Here is a 24,474-nt window from a genome sequence, read left to right on the forward strand (position 1 = left end):
GGGAAGCTAACTGCCACACGCCCCAGCTGGAGGACTAAGAAAACAGCCCAAATGCTCGCGGTTTGAGAGAAACTTCAGAGCCAGCTGGCAGAGTTAACTTGTGGCGTGACTCCCCAGGAAGGCTGAGGTGGGAGGAATCCAGGACCAAAGACAGATGTTTCCTTGGGGATGTGCTTGGGGTTCACACATGGGAAGGCCAGGAGTCAACTTTCTTCTAAGGCACCAGAGACATCTCCAACCCATCCCACAGGCATCCAAGTCTCCTAAGGGCCAATGGACGCACAGCATACCCCAGAAAGGGAGAACTTGCCAAGCCTACTCCAGGCCTCTGCATTTGTGACTCTTGCCAGTTCCAGTGCCTTCCTCTGGCTGGCTCCTTATCAGTTAGGCCTCAGCTCAAACCTCCCTAGAGTGGCCATTGCTAATGTACCCCCACCCTCGGCCAAGTCATCCTCTACCTCCTTCACTTGTTGGGTTTTCCTAAGGCATGGGTCCATTTCTCATTCCCCTATCCTATGTGAACATCAGTTCTGTGGGAGCAGGGACCACATTCATCTTGTTCACTGCTGTACCCCAAGCCCCTAGAACAAGGCCTGGCATGAAGCAGAGACTCATACACGTTTCCTCTTCAGAGGAAAGGAAGTGGCCAACACTGTGCCATCTGAGGTGACCTGCATTGCATCCCAGGTGGGGCTGTTACACCCTCCTGCAGGCAGGGAAGTGGCGCAGAGGAGACCACAGGACACAGAGTAGTGGGCAGGCCGGATGTGGGAGACCACAAAGCCCAAGGCGGAAGCCATGTCATGAGGTAGTCCCCTCCTCATCCCCTTGAAACAATTCCGCTCAGCCTCACTTACCATATTAAAGCCCCTCCACCTTCTCAGCCTCCTGGGAACCCTGAGAGGTGGTGTGGGATTGTGGGTGGGAGCCCCAGCTTCTCTGACACTAACTGGCCACATGTCCTCAGGGCACTGCCTACCCATCCTCCTCTTGGCTCTCCTCTCTCCTCCCCCATCAGTTATTATTATCATTATTTTTTGAGACAGAGTCGTGGTCTGTTGCCCAGGCTGGAGTGGAGTGGTGCTGTCTCAGCTCACTGCAACCCCCGCCTCACTGGCTCAAGCGATTTTCCTGCCGCAGCCTCCCGAGTAGCTGGGGTTACAGGCATGTGCCACCATGCTCGGCTAATTTTTGTATTTTCAGTAGAGACAGGGTTTCACCATGTTGGCCAGGCTGGTCCCGACCTCCTGACCTTAAGTGATCTGCCCGCCTCGGCTTCCCAAAGTGCTGGGATTACAGACGTGACCCACCACACCCGGCCCCCATTTAGTTTTGAGTTTCCATGTCCATTGGCTCAGGGAGCTGACCCAGGACAGGGATACTGTCTTGATTTGCAGATGAGGGGACTGAGGCCCAGAAGGGGCAGGGACTCGCCCCTTGTTGGCCAAGAAGGCACTAACAGAGCCAGGTGTGGAGCCCACGACTATGTTCATCACACCTGGTGCTGGCCCTACCTGAACTGCTGGTACTCCTGCAAGACACAGGGCCCGCGGCCCGGCTGCCACTTTCCCCCAAGGTCCCAGTGGCCGAACCGGCGGATGTCCACGAAACATAGGGCGAGCCGGGGGCCAGGCGGGGCCGTGTAAAAGCGCAGGTGGGCATGGCGTGGCAGCTGCTCGCGGGGCACCAGCTGAAAAGAGCCGGACATGCAGAAGCGGAAGACCAGGACCAGCGGCTCCTAGGGGGGCTGGGCCCCAGGCAGAGGGCTCAGTATCAGGCGCAGCTCCTTGCTGCCGGCTGAAGCTGAGATGCGGTAGGCACTGCTCTCAAAGGGCACCTCAGGGTTGCGGCTGACAGAGGACTTCTCCACGCAGCCGCCGAACACCAGCGCCCTGCAGGCCTCGTTCACAAACTGGCTGGCCAGGTGCAGCTCAGGGCCCTCAGGCATCCTGAGGGAGGGTGGCAGAGTCCTGTTGGGGAGGAAGGCAGCGGGTTGAGCCCGGTGTGGACTTCGTGAGGTGGGGGCTGTCAGCCCCATTTTTAGAGAACTCGGAGGGTCAGATGGGCATGTGGCCAGCTGTGGCTGGCAGGAAAGTGCGGGCCTCGCCACAGCTCTCAATCCTCTACCCGGACAAGTGCCTGCAAAGCCCAGGGCGCTGGGAGCTGGGGCTGCAGAGGGAGCAGGACTCTGCCTTGCTGCTAACCGCTTCCTTCCATGGGCTTCCGCCGCGTTTAGAGGAAAGTCCGAACCCTTGCGGGGCCGCGGCTGCAGCCTTACTTCTTCCGGGCTCCCCTCGCTCACTGATGTCATCTCCGCCTTGGTCCCTGCTGCCTCTCTGTCCTGGACACTTGAAGGAGACTTCCTGACCCCCCATCTGGGGGAGCACCCCCTCCGCACACGCTCTTTCTCCAGGCCCTCCCACCATCTGAAAGGGTCTTAGGGTCGCGTGGCCGCCCCTCCCTGCGCCCCCACCCCACCCACTTAAGACGCGCCTGGATCTGGCCGCTCACCACCGAGGGAAAGAGCGAAGCTCGGCCTGGCGCGGGGGAGCGGCTGGATCGGCCGCTCGGCCGCAGCGAGCCCCGGGCCTGCCCCACCGGCCAGACATCCCCGCGGCCGCCCCCGGGTCAGGGCAGGGGCCAGGACGAGGCGGGGGGGCTGCCTCCATGCGCTGGAGCCGCTCCCCATGGCTCCGCAGGAGGACGGCGGGCACCAGGGAGGCTCCGGCCCCGGGCCTGGGGGAAGGAAAGGGCCCGCGGCAGCGCCTGGTCCCTGGGGTAGGGGGTATCGACTCCTCACCTTCGCCCTCCCCGCTTTGCCACTTGCCTGTCTCCCCGGGCGGTTCGGAATCGGAGGCGAAGGTGTGCCTTAAGTGGAAGGGGGCACTTAGCGACGGCAGACGCCCGTACCTTGCCCCCTCCACACCTGGGCGCCGCCCCTGGCCTGGCACCCACAGGGCTGGTTTTGCGGGAGAACGTAAGGCTCCAAATCCTAGTTCTGGGGAGGAGCGGCGCTCTAGAGCCCGTCATCCCCAAGCCCCCGCTGCGACCCTGTCCTCGGTTAATCCTGACTCCCCTCCTCCTCAGTGCCCCTCAAAGCCCATCCTCTCCTTAGCCCTACAGCGCACCCCGCACCCCGATCCTGCACGCCCCCTCCCCGGGAACCTGCACCCCGTTCCGCTCGTCGCCACTGCAGCCACTAAAGGGTTAATGCCTGGACTGGCGGTGCCCGGGAGCGCGCTGGGAGCCGCTGGGAGGTGTAGTCCCTCAGGGAGGCGGTAGCGACTCTTCGGGGGGGGGTCCCCGAGCTGGAGGGGTTCCAGGCTTTGGGGCAGGCTTCGGGGCAGTTACCTGGCTGGGAGGTGGCGGAGGAACCTGACTTCCCACTGCGTGGCGCCGGCGGGATGCGGGGGCAGGTCTGAGGCCCCGGGTCGCCGCTGTCTCTGCGGTTGGGGGAAGTCACCCAGCTGGCCTGGGACAGGGTCGGCACCCCCAGCAGGAAACAGCAGCGACGAGCCAAAGAGGAGTCGCCTGCAGCTGCGCGCAGGACGTGCACAGGTGCGCGGTACGCACAGGCCCTAGGGACCCGGTGGGGATCCTAAGCACCAACGAACAGTCAGACCTAACTCATAAACAAACATCATCACGGCCTGCCCGGTCAGAAGTGCAGCCAAGCAACGACAACAAAAAAAGGCGAGGAGGTAGACCCACTTGAGATGGTTCTGTCGCGGAGAGTCTCTGAAATCACAAGGCGCCAGCCCGCGAAAACCCGACATGTCCGGCGGAATGAACCGCCAGTGCAAAGGCCCTGGGGCGAGAAACAGGTTGGTCACTGAAAGAACTCAAAGAAGTCCTGTGTGGCTGGAGTGTAGCTGCGGGTAGTGCTGGCAGGTGAAGACAGAGAAGCAAACAGGGCCCAGGTCAGGTCCGGTTGGGCCTCTGGAGGGCCTCCGTGTGGGGTCTGCACTTCATTCTAAGTGTATACCTAACCCATCGCCACGATTTCCCCTCCTTCACACTACCCTGCTACGTCTCCTTATTAGGTGTAATAAAATTATGTGGCTTTGTAAGAAATTGGTTTTTATAGATGCATGTTAAAGTATTGGGTATGAAATGTCATGATTTGTCTAATTTACCTTAAAATACTTCTGCCAAAATAAATGAATAGAATTAACAACTTGCTATTAGTTGACAATATCTAATAATATCTAAGTTATTAGATATTAGTTAACAGTAACTTCTTTTTTTGAGACAGGGTCTCACTGTGTCACCCAGGCTGGAGTGCGGTGGCAAAATCTTGGCTCACTGCAGCCTCCGCTTCCCGGGTTCAAGTGATTCTCCTGCCTCAACCTCCCGAGTAACTGGGATTACAGGCGTGTGCCACATGCCTGGCTAATTTTCATATTTTTAGTAGAGACGGGGTTTCGCCTTGTTGGTCAGGCTGGTCTTGAACTCCTGACTTCAAGTAATCTGCCCGCCTCGGCCTATACATACACATACATACATATAGACAGGGTCTCACTCTGTCCCCCAGGCTACAATCATGGCTCATTGCAGCCTCTGACCTCCCGGACTCAAGTGATCCTCAGCCTCAGCCTCCCGAGTAGCTGGGACTACAGTCACACACCACCGTGCCTGGCTAATTCATGTTTTGTAAAGACGTGGTCTCACTATGTTGCCTAGGCTGGCCTCAAACTCCTGGGCTCAAGCCATCCCCCCACCTCGGGGTCCCAAAGTGTTAGGATTACAGGTGTGAGCCATGGTGCTCGGCCCTCAAAATGTCTTTATAGCTGGTTTCTTCAAGTAGATTCCAATATGTCTTTTTTTTTTTTTGAGACGGAGTCTTGCTCTGTCTCCCAGGCTGGAGTGCAGTGGCACGATCTCCGGTCACTGCAAGCTCCGCCTCCCAGGTTCAAGTGATTCTCCTGCCTCAGCCTCCCAAGTAGCTGGGACTACAGGCACCCGCCACCATACCCAGCTAATTTTTTTGTATTTTTTTGGTAGAGATGGGGTTTCACTCTTGGCCGGGATGGTCTCGATCTCCTGACCTCATGATCTGCCCACCTTGGCCTCCCAAAGTGCTGGGATTACAGGCGTGAGCCACCGTGCCTGGCTGGATTATATCTTTTTAATAATTTTAAATCTAGATGAAACCACCTTCCCTCTCCCACCCACTTCATCCCCTTCTTTGGTCTTCATGATACCTTTCTGAAGAGTCTCAGCCAGTTGTCCTTTGAGATAGATGATGCATCACATTCTCAATTTGTCTGAATGTATCCTCAGGGTGTCACTGATATTGTCACAGAGATTGTTCCTCTATCTGTGGTTCATCCTGCATGCTGGGAATTAGATCTAAAGGCTTGATTATATAAATATTCAGGGATACTTCCTAGGTGCTGCTCCGTCATTTGTTGTTTTTTGTTTTGTTTTATTTGAGATGGAGTCTTGCTCTGTCACCCAGACTAGAGTGCAGTGGCACGATCTTGGCTCACTGCAACCTCTGCCTCCCGGGTTCAACTGATTCTCTTGCCTCAGCCTCCTGAGTAGCTGAGACTACAGGCATGTGTCACCACTCCCAGCTAATTTTTGTATTTTTAGCAGAGAAGGGGTTTCACCATGTTGGCCAGGCTGGTCTCAAACTTCTGACCTCAGGTGATCCGCCTGCCTCAGCCTCCCAAAGTGCTGGGATTACAGGGATGAGCCACTGAGCCTGGCCACTGCTCTGTACTTTGAATTGCATCATATCAGGAGGCACCTAATATCTCATTGTCCCACTTTAGTGGGAGCTGAAATTGATCAAGATGGGGGCTGTGGCAGCCAGACCTCTGCATTAGAAAGCATATGCTTCATACCTTGTGACCACCAAATAATCTATGGAGTAATTTGTTTGTTGTTCTCTTGTTTAAATAAAGGTATAATTTACATATAGTAAAATGTACCCCTTTCAGACTGCAATATTTGACAAATACATAGTCATGTAACTGCCACCCCAATCAAGAGATAACACACATTGAAGCATTATTCCCAAGATGTGGAAACAACCGATACATGGATTTTTAAAAATGTGATATATAATAGGCTGGGCATGGTGGCTCATGCATGTAATCTCAGCACTTTGGGAGGCCAAGACAGGAGGATCGCTTGAGTCCACGAGTTCAAGACCAGCCTGGTCAACATAGGGAGATTCCATCTCTATATAAAAAAAGAATTAGCATAGCGGTATGCATCTGTAGTCCCAGCTACTCCAGAGGCTGTGGCTGGAGGACTGCTTGAGCCTGGGAGTCAGAGGCTACAGTGAACTGTGACCATGCCACTGCACTCTAGCCTGGATGACAGAGTGAGACCTTATCCCCATCCCTGCACCCACTAAAAAAAAAATGTGGTATACAATGGAATATTATTCAGCCTTTAAAAAAAGGAAATACTGCCACATGCAACAACACGGGTAACCTCGAAGACATTGCACTAGAAGGACAAATACTTAGGTTGGACACAATGGCTCACGCTTGTAATCCCAACACTTTGGGAGGCCGAGGCAGGTGGATCACGAGGTCAGGAGATCGAGATCATCCTGGCCAACATGGTGAAACCCTGTCTCTAATAACAATACAAAAATTATCCAGGTGTGGTGGCGGGTGCCTCTAGTCCCAGCTACTTGGGAGGCTGAGGCAGGAGAATTGCTTGAACCCAGGAGGCAGAGGTTGCAGTGAGCCAAGATCGTGCCACTGCACTCCAGCCTGGAGACAGAGCAAGACTCCGTCTCATAAAACAAATAAGCAAAAAAACCCCAGAAAGACAAATACTTCATGGTTCCACTTATATCAGGTATTTAAATAGTTAAACACATAGAAGCAGCAAGTAGAATGGTGGTTGCCAGGAGCTGCCGGGAAGGAGGAAATGGGTAGTTGCTATTCAATGAATATAAAGTTTTGGGTTTTTAGCCAGGCGCAGTGGCTGACGCCTGTAATCCCAACACTATGGGAGGCCGAGGCAGGGGTGAATCACTTGAGGCCAGGAGTTCAAGACCAGCCTGGCCAACATGGTGAAACCCCGTCTTTACTAAAAATACAAAAATTTGCTTTGAGATCCTGTTTCAAAAGAAAATAAAATAAAGTTTTAGGTTTTTATTGTTGTTTTTGAGACAGGTCTCTCTCTAGAGTACGATGGTGCAATCTCGGCTCACTGCAGCCTCGAGCTCCCAGTAGCTGGGATTACAGGTGGGGGCCACCACGCCTAATTTTTTGTATTTTTAGTACAGACAGGGTTTTACCACGTTGCCAAGACTAGTCTCAAACTCCTGACCTCAAGCGATCCACCCGCCTTGGCCTCCCAGAGTATTGGGATTACAGGCGTGAGCCACCGTGTCCAACCTCAAAGTGATTTTCTAATTGTCATTCTTAATATATCTGATAGAATCCATCTGTCAAATATAGCTTTACCTCATTGACCAGGGCTATTTGGTTATCCTGACTAAAAAGACAGGATAAGCTCTTATTTTTTTTTGAGACAGGGTCTCACTCTGTCACTCAAGGATGGAGTGCAGTGGTATGATCATAGTTCACTGCAACCTCGAACTCCTGGGCTCAGGTGATCCTCCAACCTCAGCCTCCTGAGTAGCTGGGACAATGGTACATACCACCACACCTGACTAATTTTTGTATTTTTTTGTAGAGATGGGGTTTTGCCATGTTGCCAAGGCTAGTCTCCTTGTGATTTTTTTTTATCACTTTGTTTATTCCCAGTTTTCAGTTTTGTTTCTTCTTGCCCAAATGTGGCTAGTTGAACATATTTCAGAATACCAGTTTGACTTATCTATAGTTTTATTTTTAATTGACAAATAATAATTGTATACATTTATGGGGTACAGTGTGATGTTTTGTTACATGTATACATTGTGGAATGATCAAATCAGCTGGGCACGGTGGCTCACGCCTATAATCCCAGCACTGTGGGCGGCCAGGGCAGGCGGATCACCTGAGGTCAGAAGCTTAAAACCAGCCTGGCCAACATAGTGAAACTCTGTCTCTACAAAAAATACAAAAAATTAGCCAGGGGTGGTGGTGCATGCCTGTAGTCCCAGCTACTACAGAGGCTGAGGCAGGAGAATCACTTAAACTTGGGGGGCGGAGGTTGCAGTGAGCCAAGATCACGCCACTGCACTCCAGCCTAGGCAACAGAGTGAGACTCCGTCTCAAGAAAAAACAAAAACCATAAAAAAAGATCAAATCAGGCTAATTAGGATATCCATTACCTCAAATATTTATTTCTTTGTGATGAGAACATTTAAAACCCTCTTTTAGCTATTTTGAAGTATACATCGTTATTAACTGGTCACTACGCTGTGCAATAAATCACCAGAATTTACTCCTCCTAACTGGAACTTTGTACCTTTTGACCAGTGTCTCCCCTTTCCCCCACAACCCACCCCCTCTCTCCTCCAGCCTCTGCTAACCACCATTCTACTGTCGACTGCTATGAACTTTTTTTTTTTTTTTTTTGAGACAGGGTCTCACTCTGTCACCCAGGCTGGAGTGCAGGGGCACTATCATGGTTCACTGCAGCCTTGACCTCCCTGGCTCAAGCAATCCTGGCACTACAGGCATGTGCCACTGCACCCAGCTGATTTTTTTACTTTTTGTAGAGACAGGTTTGCCATGTTGCCCACCCTGTTCTCGAACTTCTGGGCTTAAGCTATCCTCCCACCTTGGCTTCCCAAAGTGCTGGGATTACAGGCGTGAGCCACTGCCCCAGGCCTTTTTTTCAACTCCAGGCATAAGTGAGGTGACGCAGTATTTGTCTCTCTGTGCCTGGCTTATTTCACTTAGCATCATGTTCATCTAGGTTCATCCATGTCACAAATGACAGAACCTTCTGCTTTTTAAGGGCTGAATAATATTCCAATGTGTATACATACTTTTTTTTTTTTTTTTGAGACAGGGTCTCAGCTCTGTTACTCAGGCTGGAGTGCAGAGGTATGATCACAGCTCACTGCAGCCTCAAACCCCTGGGCTCAAGCGATTGATCCTCCTGCCTCAGCCTTCTGAGTAGCTGAGACTATAAGCACGCACCACTATGATCGGCTAATTTTTTATTTTTTGGAGAGACTGAGTCTCCCTGTGTTGCTCAGGCCAGTTGCAAGGTCTAAAGCAATCGTCCCACCTCTCAAAGTGCTGGGATTACAGGCATGAGCCACTGCACCTGGCCTTTAGCGATTATTTTTTTGAATACTCTTTCCATTCCACTCTCTTCCTCCTTACCTTCTGAGACTCTAATTATGAATGTTAGCACTTTTGTATAGTTCTACAGATCTGTGATGATCAATTTTGTGTCAACCTGACTGGGCCATGGGGTCCAGATTCCAGGACTTTCTCTGCTGTGTGGAGCCTCAGGTCCTGAGGATCCCAGCCAGGCTAGGCTGCCTTCTCTCCATCGCTCAGTCTTTTTGTTTGTTTTATATGTAACATCCAGGGTTGTTAACTGTACTTAGTGGGAGGAATAGGGAAAACACCTACTTCATTTTTCCAGAAGCAGAAGTCAGGAGTGGAGTCAGTACTTATCTCTTTTGATGTTCAAATTGTCCCATCTTTGGCCAGTGGAACAAGCCATTATTCTTTGATAGGTTCCTTACACCAAAGGATACTCCAGGCGAGTCCTCCTTGTACCCTCCATGTGCCAACCCTGGCATCAGCCTTTTCTACAAGGAGCCCTAGCTGGTCTGGGCCAGTCCTGGGAGCCCGTCTGCCTTAGTCTTCTCGAGCTGCTATAACAATGCCACAGACCAAAGGCTGGGAAGTTCATGATCAAGGTGCCAGCAGATGCAGTTCCTGTTGACAGCCCTCTTCCTGGCCTAGTAGACAGCCACCTCGTGTGCTCACATGGCCCTCATCTGGTGTGCACGTGTGGACAGAGGCTTCAGCATATGAATTCTGGAGGAACATGAACATTCAGTCCGTAACACCGTTCCCCTTGCCAATGACTGGTTCAGGCATGGTCACTTCTCTCTTCCTAAAGAAGATGGCAGTGGCTGGGCGCAGTGGCTTATGCCTATAATCCCAGCACTTTGGGAGGGCAAGGCGGGTGGATCACCTGAGGTCAGGAGTTGAGACCAGCCTGACCAACATGGAGAAATCTCGTCTCTACTGAAAAAAAAAAAAATACAAAATTAGCCGGGAGTGGTGGGGCATGCCTGTAATCCCACCTACTCGGGAGGCTGAGGCAGAATTGCTTGAACCCAGGAGGCAGAGGTTGTGGTGAGCCAAGATCGTGCCACTGTACCATCTCAAAATAAATAAATAACAAGATGGCAGTGAAACCTGGGCAAGAGGAGCGAAACTCCATCTCTAAATAAATAAATAAATAAATAGAAGATGGCAGTGAAACAAGGGCAATCTCCTTTCTGTACAAGGGGCATTTGGCTTTGGGGCCACCAATTTGCTGCTAGCCTGAGGACATGGCCAGGGGACAAAGACAGCAGAGCCAAGAGCATCCCAGATCTGGGAGCCAGAACCCTGATTTTCTTCTCACTAGACAAGCAGATGCACTTTGGTCCTCAGTTGGCCTCACCTGTGACCTCCCTCAATCAGCAATTGAGAAAAGAAAATGAGTGATGGACCAAGGAAGCCCGTATGCCACTTTTTTTCTCTCACAAAAACCCTTGATCTGAACCCAAACAGAATCCCCTGCACACATTCGTTTATACTTCTGTTTATTTTTCCTGCTCATGGAAACAGCCAACAATTGCCTTTCAAGGGAAGGGAAGGTAATGCTGGGAAAGTTCCTCAGGAGCCCTGAGCCGAGTTCTCAAGAGAGAAGTGAGGCAGCTGGGGATCTGGGAGGCCAGAGTCCAGGCCAGGGCCTCAGCATCCTAGAACCAGGGCTGCCTCCCGAAGAGCAGTTCAGAGGGCGTGACTCCATACGGGCAGGGCAGCTCCACACAGGCCTGGAACACCTTTCTCCTCAGCCGAGGGAGCTCATCAGGGTCTGGGCCTGCTTCAGTTCTGCAGAGGGAAGAGGTGGGCAGGTGGGAGGCAGTCAGGCGGAACTGGGAGAGCCTCTTACCTGTCAAGGAATAGCTGAGCCTCACCTGCCAGGAGGACCTGGAACTTGTCTGCGGAGAGGGACATGGCAACAGGCTGGGCTGGGGTCCCTGGGGCAGCTGCCACCTCCAGCCGCAGGTGCACCATGGGCTCTTCCACGGACCGCAGCAGGCTGGAGCTCAGGGTGTAGTCCACCCGCCAGCCCACACCTGCCAACCTATTCACTGTGAGATGGGATGGGTGGCTCTCAGGATCAAAGCAGGCAAGCCAAGTGGCCCTCAGCCGACACCCACGCTCAGCTCTCAACCCTTCAAGGCTATGTGGCCTCTAAGAAGCTCCCATCCTGCTGACCCAGGCTCAGAACAGGGCAGGTGCCCGATAATCCGTTCGGATCACCCACAGCAGACCTCAGTGACAAGAAACCTTGGCTGGAGTCAGGAGACCAAGGGCCAGGTCCCAGCTCTATGGCTGCTAGTAACCATGTGACCATGGTTAAGTCATCTCCCTGGACTCTCCATGCACTTTGCGTGCTGCGTGCACCTTCTAGAATGAGCCCGGACCCTGGCTGGCCTCATACTTACTGCGTAGGCTGCAGACCCGCAAGTGCTTCTGCAAGGGGCTTTGCTTCTCCTCGTAACAGCGGCACAGGCTGGCCGCGTGCTCTGCAGGTAGAACGGAGTAGCTCTGGAGGTAGCAGGTGGGAGCTGGGCTTGGGCTCCTGGCCCAAACAGGGCCTGTCCCCCTCTCTACCAGCCCTTGGCCCACAGGCTGCCCAGCTGCCAACCCACAACCCATACCTTTGGGCAGCCCCAGCTGCTGCAGTTCACTGGACAAGGATTCGCCATCGACACTGTGCTTGGCCGCACTGGAGAGGATGAAACTCAGCACTGCCACTGTGGCCTTCACATCGCCTGACTCTGAGGGACCCGTGGGTGGGGCAGGGGGGTGTCACTGTGGGTCCAGCCACCTCCCTGTTGCCCTATTAACTTTAGCTCAAAGCTCCCAGGCCTCCTGGAGCCACAGGCACTGCTACTGCTCCACCAGGAGCTGGCAGAGGACAGGAAGGTGGGACTGTCAATGTCTTTCCTTCCTTCATGCTCCTCCACTAGGGAAGGCAGGTTAAGGATGCTGCTGGGAGGGGTGGGGAGCCCCTCTGTACCAGGCACCAGGCCGAGTTCCCAGGGTTGCCTGGGGCCTATAGACTCAGTGGGCTACTCACCAAACTTGGCGTCAGCCGTGAGCTTCAGGATCTTCTCATACTATGGGGAAAGGAGACCTTCAGGGGGTGCCAGGCCCCTGCTCACCAGCCCCTCACCCCCAGCCTGGATCCTGTGATAAGGAACAGACAAGCTGGAAAGAAGGAAGGGAGGTGCCCAGAGAGGTTGAGACTGGGTCACCCGTTTCCCCAGGCCTAGTGCAGAGTTTTAGGGCAGTGGGGGTCATAAGGTCATAGGACAATGGGGTGCTGGATCTGGTACTCACATCAATTCCCTGTCCCAGCAGCTCCTTTAGTACCTGGCTGCAGAGCAGCCGCAACTTCACAGAGGACTGGAAGGGAAGTCCTTACATCAGCCAGGCTGGCAAACCTCACCCCTCCTTCCTGGGGACAGGCTCAGAGCAAGCCAGCCACTGATCAAGGTCACAAAGCATGGTAGCACAGGCTGAGAGCACTGAGGCCCTAACCCCAGAGAAACCTCGCCATCCTCTACACCCACAATCCCCAGCCCAACACCCCTCCTCCACCCAGAGTAGACCCTGTGCACTCAACCATCTTGGCCAGCGTGCTGATCTCTGCCAGGACCCAGTCGGGACAGTCCAGATCACCACAGAACCGGAACCTCTGCAAGGGAGGGAGGCAGGTCATCAGGCTGGAGGGAGGTCTGAGGTGTGGCCAGGATCCATGTGTCTCCCACACTGCTGCCCACCAGGGACCCCTGGTCCCCGACATACATGGATACCCTCTGGCCTCTTGTTCTCCCCTATCATTAGGCTGTTGAGTAAACTCCCTGACCCACCCTGCCACCAAACCCTGCTCTGAGGTCTACTCCAGGCATTCATCTGCTCAGCGAACATCAATTGAGCGCCTTCTCTATGCTAGCTCCCACTCTAAGTGCTGGGGGTACAGCAAGGGATAAAACAAAGTCCTGTGCCTCACAGAGACGAGTGACCTCTCTCCCCTCTTCCCTGTACCCACACAACTCCAGCCACTCCAGCATCCCTGCTGCTGCTCAGGAACACCAGCCTTGCTCCCGCCTCCATGCCTGCTGCACTCTCTGTGTGGCTTGCTATGCTTTTTTTTTTTTTTTTTTTTTTTTTGAGATAGTTTCACTCTTGTTCCCCAGGCTGGAGTACAATGGCGCAACCTCGGCTCACCGCAACCTCTGCTTCCCAGGTTCAAGTGATTCTCCTGCCTCAGCCTCTCAAGTAGCTGGGATTACAGGCATGTGCCACCACACCCGGCTAATTTTGTATTTTTAGTAGAGACAGGGTTTCACCATGTTAGCCAGGCTGGTCTCGAACTCCCGACCTCAGGCGATCCGCCCCCCTCAGCCTCCCAAAGTGCTGGGATTACAGGCGTGAGCCACGGCGCCCGGCCAGCGGCCTGCTATCCCTTAAGTGACACATCAGACCAGCCTTTCTTTTTTTAAAAAATAAAAAAATAAGACAGAGTCTCCCTCTGTTGCCCAGGCTGGAGTGCCATGGCCATGCTAGTCTCGAACTCCTGACCTCAGGTGATCCACCCTCTTCACTCTCCCAAAGTGCTAGGATTACAGGCGTGAGCCACCGCACCCGGCCAGAACAGCCCTTCTTGATAATACTTCTTAAAATAGCCCTTCACCCAAGGAAACTATAGAGGCCGGTGGATATGTTCATTATCTTCATTGTGGTGATCCAAGAGCCAGGAAGATTTGTTCTTTACTTGTCCAGCCTCATCTTTCCCTAACCTCCTGATGATACTCTCCCAGCTTTGGGAAATGCACTCATTCCTGAGGAGCCATGCTCTCTCTCACCTGAAGTCTCTGCACATGCTGTTCCCTGTCTGAAGACACACGTCTCCCACGCTTGCCTCCCAACCCCAGGTACACAAATTGTACTTCAGCCAGCCAGCTCCTGCTATCCACCTTTAAGGTTGATGGCATCCTCAGGGAGCCCCCTTAGCACTACACACAAGGCGCTGTTAGGTCTCTGCCCCTGGAGCCTTAACTGTGACTGCCAATTCAGGCCTCCGATTTCCCCTTCCCTAGGCAGCTCAAGTCCTCCCAGTGCCTAGCACACTTCATGGTATAGAGTAGGCTCTTAGCACGTACGAATGGATGGATTGGATGGATGTATGGATAAGTCTCAACCCCAAAACTACTACTTTCTGGCTCTGGAAAGAGCGGAGGGGCTTCCTGTTAAACAGTGTGCAAGAGTGATCCTGATTCTAAGCACCTTCTTGTACAAGCCCCACAGCAGGGCTGGGTAAGGGGGTGTCCTTGGGAGGTCCTCTTGGGGATGGGGAAGACCTGAAAGGACTCCCAGCTCCAGACAAGCCCTAGTTCCTGCCCCGGGAGGCAGGGGCCCTTCCTTTCACCAGGGAAGCACCGGGATTCTAAGCCGGCCGGCCTGCTCTGTCTTACCCGCCCCCTACCCCTGCCCCCGTCTCGGGAGCGGGGTAGCGGTGGATTTTTCCCTACCAGACCCACAGCCCTCACGCCCGCACACACTGTGTTTGCGGAGAGGCCAGTACAACCTCCCCCAGTTTCCGGAGCCACTTGGCGCCCCCTCATTCCCGCTCCAGCAGCCCAAGCCTCGCTTCGCCCCTGGTGCCTCACCATCGCGCCAAGAAGCCAGGGCCCGGGAATTTCTTTTTCCGGTCCGACCGGGTCAGCTGAGTCGGCGATCACGTGACTTGTACTAAAGGCCTCTGGGAGGGCGGGCTCTGCTCGAGTGAGGCTGGGAGCGGACCGCAGCCCACTGGAGGTTTCGGGGACGGAATGCTGGCGTCTCCTCCTCCGTCTCCCAGAATCTTTCCCTGGAAAAACTGGCGCCAACCGCAAGTTTAACTGAGGACCGAATTAAAGCATTAGAAAAGACAGTGGAAGTTATTTCATTTGTTTAACTTAAGGGAGTAGGATCCCGGGAGCTAGGGTGTTTCAGGTCATTGCCATGTTTTCCACTGTTAAGCAAATAGCATTATACACAGCTGCGGGCTGTGGCAAAAGATATATTTTTAAAACTATTGAAATATACTACATATACAGAAAACTGTACCTATTATAAAGCTTAATAAGTTTTCATCAACTGTACACCTCACATAACCAGCACCCAGGTAAGGAAATAAACCAGATAACTTCTTCAAGTGCGTGGGTATTTTACTTCATTTTGATGAATCGTCTAGGTGCCTAGCAAAAAGGGCTGTCATAATTAACTTTCTCAGGAAAACTCCCTACAGCTTCAACATCAATGGATGCTTATCTTAATTTTTGCCAATCTGATGGGGAAGAAAAATCGGTTGCTTAGATTGCAGTGGTAGTCTGATTACTGGTAGCTTTGAGCTAATGGGTAGTCTAGAACAACTGGTTCACGCCATTCTCCTGCCTCAGCCTCCTCAGTAGCTGGGACTACAGGCGCCCGCCACTGCACCTGGCCTGTGTTTTTTTATTGTTTTACTTTTTCCAAATATTTTCGATGCACAGTTGGTTAAATCCAAGGATCCAGAAACCCAGGATACAGAGGGCTGACCGTAGTTTGAGCTCTCTCCTCAATTCCATGCCTATCCCATGCAACAGGTGCAGCTGGTTTTATTGTTGCAGGCTTTCAGGCTTTCAAAAGACAGAGCCCATGACAATTAAACTGCACTATAAAATAGAAAGAAATGTAAAGTGTCCCAATTCATGGTAAAATTGAGCTCATTTCTGAAGAGTTCTTTTACAAATCATAACCACTAGCCTGTTGAAAACAACAGTACTTTAAGTTACTAGACTATCCTATACCATATCAAAAAAATTTTTTAAGAACATAAGACCTGTAATCATAGCATTTTGGTATGCTAAGGCCGGTGGATCGCTTGAGCCCAGGAGTTCTAGACCAGCTTGCGCAACATAGGGAGACCCCAGTCTCTGCAAAAAATTACCCGCTTGTCCTGGTGCACACGTGTTGTCCCAGCTACCTAAGAGGCTGAGGTCAGAGGATCTCTTGAGCCTGGGAGGTGGAGGCTGCAGTGAACCATGATGGCACCACTGTACTCCATCCATCCTGAGCAACAGAAGGAGACCATCTCAAAAAAAATAAAAAATAAAAATAAATTTTAAAAAGGCTGGGCACTGTGGCTCATGCCTGTAATCCTAGCACTTTGGGAGGCCGAGGCAGGCAGATCACCTGAGGTCAGGAGTTCGAGAGCAGTGGCCTGGCTAACATGGCAAAACCCCGTCTCTACTGAAAAAAAAAAAATTAGCAAGGTGTGGTGGTGGGTGCCTGTAATCCCAGCCAGTCGGGAGGCTGAGGCACAAGAATTGCTTCAACCCAGGAGGTGGAGGTTGCAGTGAGCTGAGATTGCACCACTGCATTTCAGTCAGCTTGGGCAACAGGGTGAGACTCCGTCTCAAAAAAAAAAAAAAGATGATTTGACTATTTAGACCAGTGGTTCTCACACATTAGAGTGCATCATCATCACCTGCAGGGCTTGTGAAACTGGCTGCTGGGCCCCACACCAGAGTTTCTAACTCAATAGGACTGAGGTGGGGCCTGAGCATTGCATATCTATGTTCCCAGGTGACATTTGAGACCATGCTTTGAAAACCACTAGTGTAGGGAAATATACTAGAGAATATGTATATATGTTAACTTACAGGTTTCTGTCCAGTAGAAAAGATAACTCCCAAAGATTGCAGTTTTATTTCCCAGTATGATTTTTTTTTTTTTTTGAAACGGGAGTCTCGCTCCATCGCCCAGGCTGGAGTGCAGTGGCGTGATCTCGGCTCACTGCAACCTCCGCCTCCTGGGTTCACGCCATTCTCCTGCCTCAGCCTACCGAGCAGCTGGGACTACAGGCACCCACCACCATGCTGGGCTAATTTTTTTGTATTTTTAGTAGAGACGGGGTTTCACCATGTTGGCCAGGATGGTCTTGATCTCCTGACCTCATGATCTGCCCGCCTTGGCCTCCCAAAGTGCTGGGATTACAGGCATGAGCCACCGCGCTCGGCCCCCCTTTTTGCTGAGACGGAATCTCGTTCTGTTGCCCAGGCTGGAGTGCAGTGGCACGATCTCAGCTCACTGCAACCTCCGCCTCCAGAGTTCGAGCGATTCTCTTGCCTCAGCCTCCTGAGTAGCTGGGACTACAGGTGCCCACCACTGCACCTTGCTAATTTTGTATTTTTAGTAGATACAGGGTTTTAACATGTTGGCCAGGCTGGTCTTGAACTCCTGACCTCAGGTGACCTGCCTGCCTTGACCTCCCAAAGTGCTGGGATTACAGGTGTGAGCCACCATGCCTAACCTCCCTATAGGATATTAACAAGTTTTGTCTCTATCTCAGAATACATTTCAAAACGCCCTTCCTGGAGCATTACAGACTCTGTCTCTCAAAAAGCTCCTTGAACTCGCTTCACCATGTTGCTAACTCCCTTGTGATTTAAAGAAAATATCTTATACATATTCCTTCATTATTTGTATGAAAGTCATGCTTTTAACATTGTGAAAATTATACTTCAGGCTGGGTGCAGTGGCTCATGCCTGTAATCTCAGCACTTCGGAAGGCCAAAATGGCGGGATCACGTGAGGCCAGAAGTTTGACACCAGCCTGGCCAACATGGTGAAACTCCATCTCTACTAAAAAAAAAAAAAAAAAAAAATCAAAATTAGTTAGGGGGTGGCACATACCTGTAGTTCCAGCTACTTAGGAAGCTGAGGCACAAGAATTGCTTGAACCCAGGAGATGGAGGTTGCAGTTAGCTGAGATCGTGCCACTGCACTCCAGCCGGAGCCAGACCGAGACTCTGTCTCAAAGAAAAAAAAAAAAAAGAAAGAAAATTATACTTCGATACAGTATGCTAATATAAAGGATATAATATGGTTTGGCTCTGTGTCCCCATCCAGATCGCACCTTGAATTGCAATAATCCACACGTGTCAAGGGTGGGACCAGGTGGAGACAATTGAAACATGGGGGTGGTTTCTCCCATGCTGTTCTCGTGATTGTGAGTTCTCACGAGATCTGATGGTTTTATTATGGGCTTTCCCCTTTGCTCAGCTCTCCTTCTCTCTCCTGCTGCCCTGTGAAGAGGTGTCTTCTGCCATAATTGTAAGTTTCCTGAGGCCTCCCCAGCCATGCAGAACTGTGAGTCAACTTAAACCTCTTTTCTTTATAAATTACCCAGTCTTGGGTATTTCTTCGTAGCAGAGTGAGAATGGACTAATACAGTGTACTAATAACAGCCCAGACAGTAGTATACAGGTACTACTATACTTTGATGCTAGAGGTATTCCCATTAAGGTCAGGAGCAGTATGTGCTATCATTACCATGATCTAACATCATTCCAGAGGTTTTCAGATCAGCAATTCTCAACTGGAGGTGATTTTGCCTCCCTGGGGATATTTGACAATATCTGAAATCATTTTGGCTGTCACACTCAGGAGTGCTACTGTCATGTAGCAGGCAGAGGCTGGGGATGCTGCTAAACATCCTGCGCGGCACAAACAGCTCCATAACAAAGAATTATCCAGCCCAAAATGTCAGTAGTGCTGCTGCTGAGAAGCCCTAGTCTAGACAAATAAAACATGGGAAATCCATTAACATAAATGTGCGAAAATAATAAACTAGTATTTTCCAATGACAGTCTAGCTAGGAGGTCCAAAAGAAGCACCTGAAGAACAGTTAGATTTTGCACGGGCTGCATGGTGGCGCATGCCTGTAACCCCAGTACATTATGAGGTCGCATTGGGAGGATCTCTTGAGGCCAGGAGTTCAAGACCAGCCTGGGCAATATAGTGAGACCGCATCTCTACCAAAAATTAAAACAGCCAGATGTGGTGGTGTGCTCTGATAGTCCCAGCTGCTGAAGTGGGAGTATTGCTTGAGCCCAGGAGTTGGAGGCTACGGTGAGCCGTGATCATGGCACTGCACTTGGAAAAGATATTTTTTGAGATAGGGTCTTTCTCTGTTGTATCCTGGGTCTTGCTATGTTGCCTGGGCTGGTCCTGAACTCCTGGCTTCAAGCAGACTTCCTGCCTCGGCCTCTGAAAGTGTTGAGATTACAGGCGTGAGCCACTGCCCCTGGCCTTACAAAATAAAAATAAAAAAATAAGTTGCAGGTTGTTATGCGGCCCGTTGAAAAATGTTGGAGAACAGTTGTGCATGTGACCCAGCTGTAACCAGTTATAAAAGTATCAGGATTAAGAAATGTACTGTGTCTGGCTTTCCCAAGTTTAGGTTCCCGCTGAAAGAATGAGATGGACCTTTTCTTCCTCCCCTCCTCACCTCCCTGCAAGAACCAGGATTGTGCATTTTGATGGGCAGGCTGTTACCTCTGGCAAGCCACAGGGGGCATTCAGAGCCTTTCCGCGTGTGTTTTCTGGGCACTTGGATAAAGACCCCCTGTCCAGGCCTTTGTTTAGGATATTTGGCCCATGGAGGAATGAGGGTGGAATCACCTGGGAGGGATAGAGGCTTCAACTGGAAGGAAGAGTGACCTGAACTCCAGGTTCTGGGCTTATACTTTGTTCCCATGCAGCACCCTGTTAGTGGTGACTGGGACCTGGAAGTCAGGGGCCTTGGTGGCCAAGCGTTGGCTGGACAGGAGGAGCTAAGGGAGGTGAGGGGCATCTCTCCAGCACTGCCTCCCACCCCGTCCCCAAGTCAATGCCCTCTGTCGACTCAGACACAGCCCCAGCCAGCAGCAGTGCAGGTCAGGAAGGGCGAATGCACTCAGCAGGGATCTGCTCCATAGTCTCCGCCTCACTTCATCTCGGGTTGTGAGGAGTGAGTCCCCACAGCACTGATATGATATCCTGTCAGCTGAGACTATTCAGCTTGATTTAGAAAGATAAGGTGGGACATCTCTTGGGCATGGCGTGTGGAGCAGTGCCATCCCTCTGTGGCAGCAAGCCAAGCAATAAACGAGAATGTGCAAAACCTGCATCCCAGAATCACCATTCCTGGAGGGAAAGCCTATATTGTCAAGATGCCCACTCCTAAATTAACCCAAACATTCCACCCAGCCTCGAAAAACCAGTAGAACTTTGACATTAATACACTAACCCTCAGTTCTATACAGAAATGTTTAAGAATAGCCACGTACTCTAACGTGCGGTCATTGAGAGAGAGGAGCCCGTCAGAACAAATGGAACCAAGTCCAGAAACATGTCTGTCTAGGCGCAAGATGCCAGCATGTGTGTCAGCCAGGGAAGCAGAGCAGGAGGAGATATTTATTAAGATTTAAAACCGAGCTGCATACCTCAGGCCTATAATTCCAGCACTTTGTGAGGCTGAGGTGGGAGGATCACTTGAGCCCAGGAGTTTGATGCTGCAGTAAGCTATGATCGTGCCACTGCATTCCAGCCTAGATGACAGAGCAAGACCCTGTCTCGAAAAAAAAAAAAGAGCTGAGATGCGCCCTTACGTGAAGCCACCTTGGGCACAGTTTCCAAGACTGGTGAAGCCCCACTCAGGACCAGGGGGCCCAGCCGTAGCTAAGTTTCCACTGCCTGAGTGGCACAGTGTCCTGTAGGTGGCCATAGTGTCCTCAGTCCAGTCTCCGTTGGGCCTCAGATCCGCCAGTCGTTCCCGTTCTGCCCAAGCTCTGCCTCATTATGGCGTCCACTGACCGCAGCCTCTTCCACCTTTCCAAAGGGACCCCTGCTCATGCTCTCCAGCCCACAGTAGTGCCTGCTTCTCCAGGAAGCCCACCCTGCTGGCTCTGGGCTCTATGTAGGAGAGCTGGGCAGGCCGGATCCCACCACTGAGTTCAGTCTCGGGGGTCTCCACCCGTGCTAGGTTTCCACTGATGGGACATAAGTGGCCTGAGGGTCCTTTACATCCACACAAGAGCCCCATGGTGACCACGAATGGGGTTCTGAGAGGTTAAATGACTTGCCCAAGACCCCAGAGCTGGCTAGAATTCCTGCACTGCCACATCCAAGGCCATGTTTGGGGCCTCCCACCTGGGGGCCTGGACATCCCTCTGCATCTACCAGGCTGGGAAACACATGTCTGCTGCAGCTTCCTCCCAGTGACTTACAGCAGCTGCAGGTTTCTGGGGGGCCTTCTACGGGGCCCAATGCAGCAGGGAGCCGAGAACGCTTACAGAGCCCCGCGTTCTCTCTCTGCCCCCTTCGGCTCCGAACTCATACTAGCTGGTCTGATGTAAGAACAGGCCTTAGTGAGGGTATTGGGGCTCTGCTCAAGTAGCCCAGGCCTTCAGCAATCAGGTGATGTTGATCTGGAGAGAAGGTGCCTACTGGGGGGAGCAAGCATGGCCCAGGGCCCTGGCCTCCTGCAGGGGCAGCCCCCTCTTCCTTCCCAGAGTCCCCTAGAATCCAAAGGCATCCAGGGTAAAGTGCGGTGTTCAGCTGTGTCCTGGGGTCCAGGAAAGCCAAAGAGAAGTTGCTCCACCTGCTGTCCACCAGGCACCCTGGCAGAGAACAGTCTCAGTCCACCCCAGCCCAACACCAGATCCCAGGGATGGATCCACCTGTAAGAGGGCAGCATGAAACTGCCCCCATTGTCCCCAGAGAGTCCCCTCAGTCATGGGCTCTGACCAGGGTGCAGGTGGGTCCAGCAGGCTGCGCATCGTGGGTGTGGCTGCCCATTGGTCCTCTGAAGAGCCTCAGGGGCTTGTAGCAGCTGGTATATGTCTGGGCTTGGAAGCAGAGGATGTTCCCCAGCCAGAAGGCAGGGGACACTTTTTTTGCATTCCAGTCCTCTGCAAGGACAGGGACCCCAGGCTCTGGGAACCCCAGCTCTGCCCGCCCTGCCCACAGCCTACCACCATTTGGCCCAGGCAAGTTGCCCCGGCTCCCACAGAGGGAGCCACCCTTCCTACCTCCTGATGTTTGCCCACACCAGTCAAGTTCCATTCTGGAAAAACCCTCCACGTCCTTGGGAAGGCACCTCCTCCTTGACTCCTTTTCAGAGCTACCGCCCCCACTTCCATTTTCTACCTATCATTCAATGCAGAGACCACCTTCTTCCCTGGGCCAGGGCTGCTCTGGAGGCAGGGAGTTCATGGCCAGGCTGTGGGGTGTAGCAGAGCACCGGGTATAGACCAGGCTCTGCAGGCACACCTGCGCAGAGAAGTCAGCGACCCACAGGTGAATGCCCCTCCTTCCGGCCCCACCCACCTCACAGGCAGAAAGAGGGAGGCTTCACAAGGAGGTTGAGGTAAACAGGAGAGCCCGGGTCACCTCTGTCTGATCTGCTGCCCTCCTGGGACAAAGCCAGAGGTCTGAGCTGGAATGTGTCGAGAGCCCTGGCCCAGTCCAGGTTTCACTGATGAGGCTGAGGGAGGGGCTGGGTCAGCCCAAGTCACTGAGTCCATAAGGGAGGGCCCTTACCATAACCCAGGACCCTAGAGCTAGCCGAGGCCGCATCCGTTTCCCACCTAGACCAAGGTAGGGGCATGAACTGGCTTCTGGCTTCTAAGGCCGAGGCCCAGCACGCCTCTCCCTCCCCTTGCCTGTAGCTGTTGTTACACATCAAAAGTGAGTTTTTCCCTGAGGGGCTGGAGGTGCAGCTCCTTGGGCTGGACCAGGTGGCCAATCCAAACAAGTCCCTGTGCGTCCCCACCAGCCAGGAATTCTCACGCCACACAGCAGCTGGGGGCACCAGGATACCCTGGGGGATTCCAGGGACGAGCCCTCCTACAGCCTCCCACAGCAGCACTGCTGCCCCCAGACCTGCCACCAGCTCTGTGTCCATGCAGCCTTCGAGAACCTGGCCCCTCACACACACCTGCCCCACTCCTCACACCTGGCTTTCCTGTGAAAAGTGGAACTGGTTCCACCTGGGCCAGCTGGAGAAGGGCCTCAGGAAATCACCATTCTGGGGATTCATTCCAATAATTCATTTATTCACCAAATACCCACTGTCCACCTTTCTGTACCAGGCCAGGGGTGATAGTCAAGTGGAACACATGTCCCAAGGAGCTTTCCTCTCTTTAGAGACAGGCAGGCAGACTCTCAGACCCTGAGGTACCCTCGGGGCTAGGGGGTGCCCAGGGCTGGATGCAGGCAAGGGCCTTGCCCACAGGAGGTGCTGGTGGGTACAGCACCACCACCAGTGGGTACAGTACAGATATGGAGGCCACCATGGGAAGAGGGTATCCAGACAGAGGACCTAGCATGTGTCCAGGCCCAGGGTGTGACCTGGGGCAGGTGCGGGGCTGCTCTATCTGGAAGGCTTCCTGACTCTGCCGATGATAGGCCATGGCTGGATCAGGCTTCATGTCGATTTTTAATATTATGTTTAATACATTTTGATTATGTAACTAAACATGATTATTGTGATAAAAATTATGAAATGTAGAAAATCTAAAAACACAAAAAACCAGCAAACTCCTTCTCTCCCCAAATAACTGCTTCAACAGTATTTTTGGACTTTTTTTCTCATGTATCTGCAACTATAAACATAAGCTTCACAAGATAGTATCCTTCCCCATATTCTGTGTTGGAGCTGGATTTTTCACTCAGCAGTGAATAGAGGCAGGCTTTAAACAGGCCAGGCATTGTGAGGGCCCTGAGAAAGGAGACCGACCATGTTGCTGGGTGACCTTGGGCAAGTCTCGCCCTCCTCAGAGCCTGGATTTTCTCGGTCCAGTGAAGGGCAGGAAGGGCTGTAGTAGGCGTACATCAGTGCTTCCCAAACTCAGAACTGCCACGTGGAGCTGTGTGAGCTGTCACTGCACAACCCCAGGGGCAGGAGCATTCTTGTCATAGCCTCTGTGAGTGGGGCTCCTGCCCAAAAGTGTGCATTGCCAACCTGGGGCCCACAAGAGGATTTTAGGCGATATGCAGATGAATTTATTTTTACCATCACCTTCTATTTGTAGTAAGTGAGACCGATTCTCACCCAGAGGGCTCGTTAAACCACAGATCGCTGAAACCACTCCTCAGAGGTTCTGATTTAGGAGGTCTGGGGTGGTGTCTGAGAATCTGCATTTCTAATGTTCTCAGGTGATGGTGATGCTGATGCTGCTGGCTCAGGGACCACGCTTTGAGAATCACTAATCACAAATTTCCTTTAATTAATTAATTTATTTAAGGCAGAATTTTGCTCTGTCACCCAGGCTGGAGTATAATGGTGCAATCATGGCTCACTGCAGCCTCGACCTCCTATGCTCAAGCAATCCTCCGGCCTCACTTCTTGAGTAGCTGAAACCATAGGCACACGCCACCACGCTGGATACTTTTTATTTTTTGTAAAGATGGAGTTTCACCATGTTGCTCAGGCTTGTCTCGA

The 24,474-nt window shown here is 52.3% G+C and overlaps 1 protein-coding gene across 3 annotated transcripts; it reads right to left on the reverse strand.

Annotated features, from left to right (window-relative positions):
* Window positions 1-10,688: 10,688 nt before the first annotated feature.
* On the reverse strand, window positions 10,689-14,951 carry LOC116463528 (COMM domain-containing protein 4). 3 transcript variants are annotated; one of them, XM_032146660.2, is made up of 8 exons: window positions 14,852-14,951; window positions 12,805-12,876; window positions 12,519-12,584; window positions 12,256-12,295; window positions 11,834-11,953; window positions 11,618-11,698; window positions 11,084-11,260; window positions 10,689-10,997 (listed from the first exon to the last, which is right to left on the reverse strand). In XM_032146660.2, exons 1-8 carry the CDS (start codon window positions 14,852-14,854, stop codon window positions 10,957-10,959), a joined length of 600 nt encoding a protein of 199 aa, XP_032002551.1. In that variant the 5' UTR covers window positions 14,855-14,951; the 3' UTR covers window positions 10,689-10,956. The 3 variants fall into 3 exon arrangements, with proteins under 3 accessions (XP_032002551.1, XP_032002552.1, XP_032002553.1); XM_032146661.2 differs by lacking the exon at window positions 12,519-12,584; XM_032146662.2 differs by lacking the exon at window positions 11,618-11,698.
* Between the last annotated feature and the right edge of the window lie 9,523 nt (window positions 14,952-24,474).

Source organism: Hylobates moloch, unplaced genomic scaffold (assembly GCF_009828535.3).
Source record: "Hylobates moloch isolate HMO894 unplaced genomic scaffold, HMol_V3 SCAFFOLD_40, whole genome shotgun sequence".
NCBI lineage: Eukaryota > Metazoa > Chordata > Mammalia > Primates > Hylobatidae > Hylobates > Hylobates moloch.

Bases quoted from the DNA above. Each gene is read 5' to 3' on its own strand.
- LOC116463528 (XM_032146660.2), bottom strand. The intron at 11,261-11,617 runs GTAAGTATGAGG...CCCATCTCACAG, and splicing joins GCGGGTCTGCAGCCTACGCA to TGAATAGGTTGGCAGGTGTG. The intron at 10,998-11,083 runs GTGAGGCTCAGC...TTCCCTCTGCAG, and splicing joins GTTCCAGGTCCTCCTGGCAG to AACTGAAGCAGGCCCAGACC.